General features: G+C 41.6%; 1 protein-coding gene across 1 annotated transcript in view; it reads right to left on the bottom strand.

The window, feature by feature from the left end:
• Positions 1-9,922, bottom strand: part of LTN1 (listerin E3 ubiquitin protein ligase 1) — a 90,204-nt gene extending 80,282 nt beyond the window's left edge. The window contains exons 1-3 of the mRNA XM_045284657.1: positions 9,841-9,922; positions 2,906-3,109; positions 2,142-2,240 (exon numbers count right to left, since the gene is read on the bottom strand). Of these exons, the coding sequence (XP_045140592.1) occupies positions 2,142-2,240; positions 2,906-3,109; positions 9,841-9,882 (345 nt within the window). The 5' untranslated portion in view covers positions 9,883-9,922. The remainder of the gene's footprint in view (positions 1-2,141; positions 2,241-2,905; positions 3,110-9,840) is intronic.
• Between the last annotated feature and the right edge of the window lie 271 nt (positions 9,923-10,193).

Consider the following 10,193-nt stretch of genomic DNA (forward strand, 5'->3'; position numbering starts at 1 on the left):
CATGTGACCTCCTCCCTGGGGGATGGACAACAGAAAAGTGGGTGAGGGGAGACATCGGATGGGGCAAGATATGATAAAATGATAATTTATAAGTTATGAAGGGCTCATGAGGGAGTGGGAACGGGGAGGGAGTGGAAAAATGAGGACCTGACGCCGGGGGCTTAAGTGGAGAGCAAATGTTTTGAGAATGATGAGGGCAATGAATGTACAAATGTGCATTACACAATTGATGTATGTATGGACTGTGATGAGTTGTATGAGCCCCTAATAAAATGATTTTTTTAAAAAAAGGATGGATGGCCAGCCTTCCTCGTAGGTGCTTAGAAGATGTTATCCAAAGGGGAAAGTCCCTGGAGAGGACCCCATGCTTAGTAAAGCAGAGGTTAGTGAACAAGCAGCTCTCAACAGGCCAGATTGACACAGTGGCTACTCCAATGGGCTCAAAAAGAATAACTATTGTGATAATGACACAGGATCAGGAGGGGTTCATGCTGCTGTCCAAAGTCATTTTTAATTGGAACTGACTCAAGGGCACCTCATAACAACAGGGTCATTCAATTTTTAACTTCTAGAGAAGCATCAAACTATTTTCCAAATCAACTGTACCATTTTACTTCTCACTAGCAATGAATATTCTTACTGGTTTTTTGCTATGATAGGCAACAGTGGACATGCAAGGAGGCGTGGTGGCATGCATAGTGGGTTACACATTGGGCTACTAACCACAAGGTCAGCAGTTCAAACCCGCCAGTCACTCTGTGGGAGAAAGATAAGACTGTCTGCTCTGGTAAAGATTTACAATCTCAGAAATTCATAGGGCAGTAAAAAAAATTTTTAAAAATCATAGGGCAGTTGTATTCTGTCCTACAGGCTTGCTATGAGTCAGAATCTACTCCGTGGCGGTGAATTTGGTTTTGAGTGGCTGTTAAGTGGTATCTCACTGTGGTTTTGATTTACATTTCCTTGATAACTAATGATGTTGGCCATCTTTTTACATGTTTATTGGACATTTGTGATCTTCTGTGGAGAAATGTCTAAGTTCTCTCTCTTTTTAAAAATGTTAACAGTTTAATTGGTATATAATTTATGTATCATACAACTCAATGGCTCAAAAATATTAAAAGGAGTTATGCAATATGAAAAAAAAATCATGTTTATTTACTTCAATCTTGTTTAAAAGACTAATGGTAAGATCAGCTCTTTGAACTAGCTGAACTTCACGCAATGCTTCTAGCATCTGTCAACCAACAGCTTACTCAGGCCAAGATGTTTGCTTGAAATTAAAAATGCTACATCAAATGAGATCCCAACTTCAGTAGCTATTGCATCAATAATGATTCTGTGATCTTCATGAACCAGTTTCTGAACTTCAGCCATGGTTTCCTTATTTGTTGAAGTTGATAATCTTCCCAGTCTTGGCTCATTCTTATTGTCTTTCCAAACGTCCTTAAAATATTTGAACCATCTAAAAACTTATTTTATGTGGAGAAACTCTTCTGTAAATTTGTTGCAAAACTCAAATGGTTTAATATGTCCACTTCAGTTTTACTAAAAATTTGCCATAGTCCTGAATGTAAAATCTTATTTCCCCATGGCACAAAAAATAAAAGAATCCTTTCTTTTTCCAGGAAATATTTAATAAGACTAGTTCTCTTATCTGCAGCTATCCCTTGATTGCAGAAACATGTTTTAGCAAGGTTTCTTGGGAATAAATTTGTGCATGTATGAATCAGAAACGCAGCAGCAATGCTTTCTGATTTACTCTTGTATATTTTTTTCCCCAACCCTTCTTAACTATAGAAAATCTTACTGTATCAGATTCAGGCCTGGGCCTTGAGAAAAGCAATTTGTTCTCATTCTTCTGTAGAGTGTGTGAGGAAATAAAGGTAATTCTAGAAACGTGTCATGATTAGGCACCATATACTAAAAAATAATTCTTAAATAATAAGCTAATGTCTAAAAATCTAGACCCTCACACATGCTCTGTATAACCCAACATAATCCAATCTTCAAAACAATTACCAAAATTGAATCACATCATTCTGAGACCACCCTCCCCCCACCACCACCACCACCATGCAATGACTTCAATAAAAAAAAAAATACATGACCAAAGTAACTAGTAAAGTTTTAAAACTTACAAGTGAAATTTTACAGAAAATCCTTGGCCAGTATGGGAGAACTCCTTTTACAATTTCTGTGTCCCGCTCTGAACACATTATTCCAAATTCCTGCATAGCCTAAGAGAAGATTATTAACATTTTAGGGTTAATAGTCAACACAGTATTTGTTATTAATTACACTTTATCTGGTTGGGAGACTTAAGACTATTTTAAACAATGGGAATATATATCATTTCTATTTGTTTTATGTGGAACGAAATTAAAGAATTCCTTCACAGGTCACTTTGGTAAAAATTTTCCATTTGGATTAATTTTCTTTTAAATCATTTTATTGGGGGCTCATACAACTCTTATCACAATCCATACATTCATCGATTGTGTGAAGCACATTTGTACATTCATTGCCCTCACCATTCTCAAAACATTTGCTCTCCACCTAAGCCTCTGGCATCAGCTCATTTTTCCCTCCCTCCCCACTCCCCACTTGGATGATTTTTCAAAAATAAAACTCATATAAAATTTGTAAAATATTACAGGATCAAAAACAGATTCCCCAAAAGTACAGACTGTACAATCAAAACTCCATAATTATTCAAGAGGGCTGAGAAACAAACTAACTTATAATCCAGAAGGTACTTGACAACTATGCATTAAGTCTGTTCCTCAAAAACAAGCACAATTGCAGAGATCCTTATCAGTGACAAATTACTGTTGATGTTTCTTAACACAAAACATGCCAGTCGTATTTTAATAAAAGGGGGATCACTTTTATGGAAACTTGCTTTTAATTTTGTTGTGACATCTTTCTTGGAAAGTTTCCGCAGCACCATTCGGAAATCAGAATCTACGAGATTGTCTATTTCTTCAGCTCCTTGGATAGCGGGAACGTAGCCTAAGTCACTTTGCGATGTTCCAAAACCAATAAACCCAGGCACGGTTCCCTGTTCTTTGGCAAGGAGTTCTGCAGCTCGGCCACTGTTGGAAGGCTGGTGAAGAGGGACAAGAGAAGAGTGCAGGACAGTTAGAGATGTGAGTTCTTATGAGTAAGTGAATCCCTGACTAGTCCCATTTTTCACTTGAGTATATATTTACCCCTGGCCTAAGATTTCATCTATTGCAATATTCCTCACAGATATTGATTTTGAGCCATCATCAGCATCTTAAGAGAAATACTCATTGAATAAAAGTGTTTAAAATCAGAACACATCCCAGGTGGTAAGGAAAAGTACTGCTTATGAATTTTGGTGATAAGAAAAGGCACTACTTATGACTTTTTTTCATATAAATCAATAAATACTTATGTTTTAGTAATTATGCCAAAACATTAAACTGTGTGGATCATAACAAACTGTGGATAACCTTGAGAAAAATGGGACTTCCAGAACACTTCATTGAGCTCCTGTGGAACTTGTGCATGGACCATGAGGCAGTTGCAGTTGTTCAAACAGAACAAGGGAGTACTGCATAGTTTAGAATCAGGGAAAGTACGCGACAAGGCTGTGTCCTCTCACCATACTTATTCAGTCTGTATGCAGAGCAATAAGCAGTGAAGCTGGATTACATGAAGAAGAACGTGGCATCAGGTTTTGGAGAATACTTATTAACAACCTGCAGTGTGCTTGCTGGGAGTGAGGAGACTTGAAGCATTTGCTGATGAATATCAAGGATGGCAGCCTTCACTATTGATTACATCTCAATATAAAGACCAATATCCTCACAACTGGAAAAATAGGTAACATCACAACTTCAATGTTCATGGAAGCAGCACTCAAGAGATCAAAGGACATACTGTATTAGATAGATCTGCACAAGACCTCTTTGGAGTATTGAAAAGGAAGATGTTCACCTGACCCAAGCCATGATATTTTTGACTTGCCTCACATGCATGTGAAAGCTGGACATTGAATATGGAAGACCAAAGAAGAGTGGATGCATTTGAATTGTGGTGCTAGAGAAGAGTATTGGCAGTACCCTGGAGACCAGTCCTGGAGGGGCACTGAACAAGAGGACGGTCTTCAAGAAGATGGACTGACACCATGCCTACAACTGTGGGCTCAGGGATATGAACAATGATGAGGATGGCTCAGGACCAGGTGTGCTTCCTTCTGTTGTGCACAGGGTCGCGATGGTCAGAACTGACTTGATGTCACTCAACAACATATACAGACATCATAGACATATACATATATACATTTTTAAAGCCCTGGTCATGCTTCGAATCCACCAGCTACTCTGCAAGAAAAAGAGGAGGCGATCTGATTTCATAACATTTTAGTTTTGAAAAAAAAACAAAAAAATAAAAAAACAATAAATAAATTTTAGTTTTGTAAATCCTATATATAGGGTCCCAAAGTAGAAATCAATTAGATGGCAATATATTTTATTCATACACACATACACACACACACATACACACACACACACACAAACGTGTCCTCTGTAATGATGTAAAAATAAAATTAGCTTTAAAATAGATTTTTTTCATCATGTTGTTAGTTGCCACCGGTTCATTCCAACTCATGGCAACCCCATATGCAGAATTTTTCCAAAGGGTTTCAAGGGGATGACCTTTCGGAAGCAGACTGCCAAGCCTGTCTCCCAAGGAGCTTCTGGGTAGCCAGCCTCTTGTACCACCCAGGTGCTCCTATTCATCACATATAAAACCATGGTGCAAGTCCAATGGACAGATGCTTCTAGGGAACTCCTTGCTAGCAAGCACATCTTACTTATCCCCATCTATCCACAGTCTAGTTCAACTTATCTAGGCTACAAAGGTTAAAATTAATTGTGTCAACATAAAATTCAATGATGGTTAAATATGATACACTCCTTTGTTTTAAATCAGTTTGCTTGCTTGACAATATAGCAACCTCCTAGTTTTGAAAGTGAGAGACTCAACTGTGACAGAGAAAAAATATTTGAACTTTGAAATAAATTTATTTATTTGCTATCATTTAAGGGGTGAGGTGCCTCAGCTCTACCACCAAGATAACCCTGTTACTGTGACCCACTACTGTTGAGTCCGTTCCAAGGCACACCGAACCACTAAGGCACAAGAGAACTCCGAGGCTGTAATTTTTATAGCTGCAGACTGCTACATCTTTCTCCAGTGGCACTGTTGCTAGCTGGCGGCACAACACTTTAATCACAGTGCTACTGTTGTAGTTAGATACTGTCAAGTCCATTTCAACTCAAAAGAGTAGAATCAGCCCACAATGTTTTCTAGGCAGTGTGGTCTTTGTGGGGTCTCACTGCCATGGACTTGAGTCAAGTATAACTGATAGCAACTCTATAGGACAAAGAACTGCCCTGGTGGCATAGTGGGATTAAGCATTGGGCTGCTTACCACAAGATCCACAGTTCAAAATGACTAGCTACTCTGAAGGAGAATGTCTCTGCTTTCTACTCCCATAAAGAGTTATAGTCTCGGAAACCCACAGGGACAGTTCTACTTTGTCCTACAGGATCTTATAAGCTGAAATCAACTCAATGGCAGAGTTTGACTTGGATTGAGTCTGTATGGAAGCAGATCACAAGATCTCTCTCTCACCAACTGTAGCAGTTACATAATCTGGTGTCAATTTGGGGATTAAGAGTGTAGGGGTGGAGTCTAGACTGTCAATCAGGATGTAACCAATGAGGCCTCTGTGTGGGCATGGCCTTCTCCTGAGGATTCTGGGAACTCCTTGGAGGTGGGAGATACTCCTCTCTGTTGACTCCTTGTGAGATATCCCTGTGGAGAAGACATATGGAGAAAGGCTGATGGAGCCAGACCTCTGGAGCTGGAGAAGCCATGTGGAGACCCCTGCCAGCACTGAGATGCTTACAACACCACTGGATCCACAAGACTTCCCATCAACTCATCAACTGGCCCATGTGATCTTCCTGCATTCAACATCACTGCATGTGTTTCGTGAGTCCAAAGAGGACTTTATAGATCGGTATCGGACATATGGGCTAATATTGGACCTATGGACTTGATCTGGACTGGGCTGGGATGTTTTCTCAATATTCAACTGCTCTTATAAAGCTCTTTCTTATACCCATTTGAGTGTTTATGAATTTGTTTCTCTAGTCTACCCAGACTAACACACCAACCTTGCCGTTCGCAGCCAAGCACTCAATGTGTACATTACCAGGGTTCCTTGGAATCCATCTAAACTCATCTATTTCATATTTCTTTATAAGGATGTTCCAAATATGTGTCTCAATTTGCTCTTATCTAGCAAAATTGTGTTTAGAAAATTCATTTGGCAAGAATTAGCTGACCTTTTTTCCAAATTTAAATGAGTAACCAGAAAGTAAAATGATGGCCTGAATTATGTTTCCTCAAAATTGCAGCAACTAATTTTTTAATGTTCTTTATTTTAAATCTTTATTAATATGAATTAACATGATTGAACATTAATGGTTGCTAAAAGTTAAAGGAGTCATGGGTTAATTTTTAACTGACCTAGAATAACTGAATTGATAGTGATAAACATATGTAAAACAAAGTATCAGATTTCCAGCTTCAAATTTAAAAGTAACAATTTATGAAAAGTTGTTCTAATTGTACTTTCTTTTCATGTTTACCTGGAAGTAGAAACGCTGGTGTGGTTGGGCTGGTCAAGAATCTGAACCCATGGCTGATGGGCAGAAGTTAAGGCTTGGGTTTGAGTTTGTTAACTATCAGCCACTTTCCCTCCCTGGTGGCACAACCAGGCCTCCTTACATGCAAAGTAGATGTTGAATAAAGGAGTGAATTAGTACATGTTACCATCAATTGTTACTTTAGTGGCATGATGGGTTAAGTGTGGGGCTACAAATGGGGAGGGTGGTGGTCCTAACCCAGAAATACACTGTTGTTGAGTTGATTCCAATGTATAACAACCTCGGAGCTGGAACAAACAAACCACCTCTTTTTCCTGTAGCAGGGCAGTGATGGGTTTGAGCCACTGACCTTGAAGTTCTGAGCCCAATGCTTGTCTCCTTCCCCAAAAGATTATAGTGTGGGAAGCCCCGTGGGGCAGTTCTACTCAGTCATTGAGGGTCACTGACTCACAATCAACTTCACATGTACAACGACAAACTTTGGGTTAAAAATACAGTTATTGTTATTATTTTGTATGTTACTTATACCGACTATGGAATAAAAGTTAAAATGTTGCTTCTACTTATTGCTGGCAGCTAGTTTTTCTTATGCTCCACCTTATTCATTCATTCGAGCCTGGCTTGCAGAGATATGTGAGGTGGCAATCTAGAGCCTATGGCTTCAAAATCAAACTCAGGAAGAATGGCAATATTGTTCACAATATGGCCTCAAGCTCCCTATTCTTGTCTCCTTCCCCTCTCCCCTTCCCTTTGCTGCTACCATCCATATTCCAGTCCCAAACTGAATCCACATTCCTTCGAAAATGCTATGACTTTTCACAAACTGGCCTTGAAAGAATTTTTTTGTACACCTGAAAACCATTTTTTCCTTTTCAGTGTCTGACACACTCCTACTCATCCTGCAAGACGTACTCAGGTTTCAAAACCCGCCTAACCCTGGTCAGTTCCCACAACCTTTTGCTTGTTTTCCCACAGCCTGAGTCACAATTCTTGATTTCCTTTCTATTTGTCTCTATCACCAAATTAATGCTTACTTAATAACATTATGGGCCTATTATTTTCGACTACATGGATCCACTATCCAAAGATATCTGCTGAATGACTGATATTCCAAAGTTCAAATCCCAAGTCTACAATTTCTTAAAATTAAAAAGCCCACTGCCATGGAGTTGATTCCAACTCATATCAACCGATAAAACAGAATAGGACATGTGTTCCCACACTTCTTTGGCCAATTGCCCTTTTCAGAAAAAAGACTGCTCAGTGCCCCTTGGCAATTAAAACTTTTGTACTATAGCCCATAATCCAGGGATCAAATGTAGGTATCTGAGTTTGCAGCCCCTCTGGATCATTCTAGCGCCCTCCAGAGGGTGGTATCACTCCCTTCAGAAACACTGGAGTAGAACCGCCCCACAGGGTCAAAAGAAAATTTTAAAAAGGAAGAACTCGCAGCCATCGAGTGAGTGCTGACTCTCGACTGTTTAACTGGGTCTTTACACATTCGCAGAGACTTCTGCACAGCAGCTGGTGGGCTCCACGGCTAACCTTTTGGTTAGCAGTCCAGCACTTAAGCACGGCACCACAAAGGTTTCTAGAGATGAGCTTAGGCAAGTTAACTCATTTCTCTAAGCTTCATTTCCATCACCATTAAAATAAGATGACTGTAAATAAGCTCATTACTAGACTGTTGTCAGGAGTATATGTAAGTTGTAATAGCATCATAATAATTACTATCACTAAGAATCATCAAAATGTGCTAAAATTTGTAGAACAGTGGGATATGTATATCCTCAAACTATCCACATCTAATATGTTACTAGCCAGTGGAAAACCATGCACTTACAGTGAATTCCACCTCAATGAAATAATTACTAAATAAATGTCACCAATAATGGAAAAAAACAGATACTGAGTATGTCCCCTGCTGATTCACTGAGAGGCATTCCTGTCAATAAATGTTTAACCTGAACAAATCTAAATTAACCAAAACAACTGTCCAAAACACTTCATAATTCTTAGTGTTACAGAATACTAAATAAATATATATTGGGAAATGGTCTCCATCAAAGAGGTAAAATGCTATGCAAAATGAGTGGTTCAAATGAATCTTAGGAGCCCAGGTGGCAAATTCTGGTAAACTCTTAACTGATAGCCCCAAGGTTGGCAGTTCAAGCCTGCTATCGCTCCTCGGGAGAAAGATGAAGCATCCTGCTCCCGTAAAGACTTACAGCCTTAGAACCCCTAGGGAAGCAGTTCTATTCTGACCTACAGAGTGGGTAGGAGTTGGAATCCACTCAGTGACAGTGGATTTGGGGATAGTATATGCTCTGAGGACACTGCAGCAGGTGAAGGAAACACCTGCTTTCACCCTAGTGAAGCAAGGCAGGGTATTACACGGCAGGCTGGAAGTCATAAATGCAACCGAGCATGAGGGGCAGCAGGAAGGCAGGTAAGCAACTTAAAACTGGGCAATCACCGGGGGCCTCGGTGAGGGGTCTAGAACGCGACGTTAAGTCATCAGAGAACAGAACGTTAGGGAGCAAGCCAAGCCAGGTCCGGGGTGGCTGTGGAGGCCAATGTGGCTGGATGGGGAAACTGAGGGAGCTGAAGCTGCAAGCGGGCGCAGAGTTAACCACATAAATGTATACCTTGCATATCACCGTGAGGTCTATGACCTTTACCCCGAGCAATACGAGCAGACACTACATGCTACTAAACAAAGGAGCGACAGCATCCGAGTTATCTTGCGCACCATGCTCTCTAAACTCTCTCCCACCCAATTCCCCTCCTTCCTGGAGCTGCCAGCTCCTCGCTTACCACTTAGGCCAGGTAACCTGCAGTTGAAGCTGACCGCTCACATGAACTACGTCTTAACGAACACTGACCGGGTGGGACCAAGGCATGAATTGCAAAAGCTTTTCTCTCGCAAATCCCCATTCTGCTCGGAGATGACACTCGCCGCCAGGACGCACCCACCAGACGGAGGTCACACCCGAAACGCACACACACACACACACACACGCTTCCCCGCAGCCGGGCTCCACGGATCTCCCCGCGGCGCGCGGGGCACGGCCAGAGGCTGCAGGTGAGGACGTCCCGGTCGCCTGGGCCGCTCCGCACTCACCCTCAGGTTCCCCTTCGTGCGCTGTTTGTTCTTCCCGCCCATGGTTGCGGTCTCTGTCGCAGCCCGCTCCCACCCCCGCAGTCCCCCGGGTTGACGCGGCGGGACTAACTTCCGGACCCTCTCGCGAGCCGGAAGCGGGCCCCCGGAAGCACCTTCCCAACCCCGCCCACCGGAGCGCGACTTCCGTGCCCGCCTCCGCCGCGTCCTCAGCCCTCCGCCTCCAAGACGTCACAGTGAAAGCAACGCCCCCGAGTGACGTCAGTGACGCCCAATAGAAAGCTTAGCCTCACACCCGCGGCGCCAAGTCCTGCCGGCTACGCTTTCCGGAAGCAGGGTCTGTACCTTGCGGAGTG

Source organism: Echinops telfairi, unplaced genomic scaffold, assembly GCF_000313985.2.
Source record: "Echinops telfairi isolate 266 unplaced genomic scaffold, ASM31398v2 ScPeMD7_7469;HRSCAF=8507_0, whole genome shotgun sequence".
Taxonomy (NCBI): domain Eukaryota; kingdom Metazoa; phylum Chordata; class Mammalia; order Afrosoricida; family Tenrecidae; genus Echinops; species Echinops telfairi.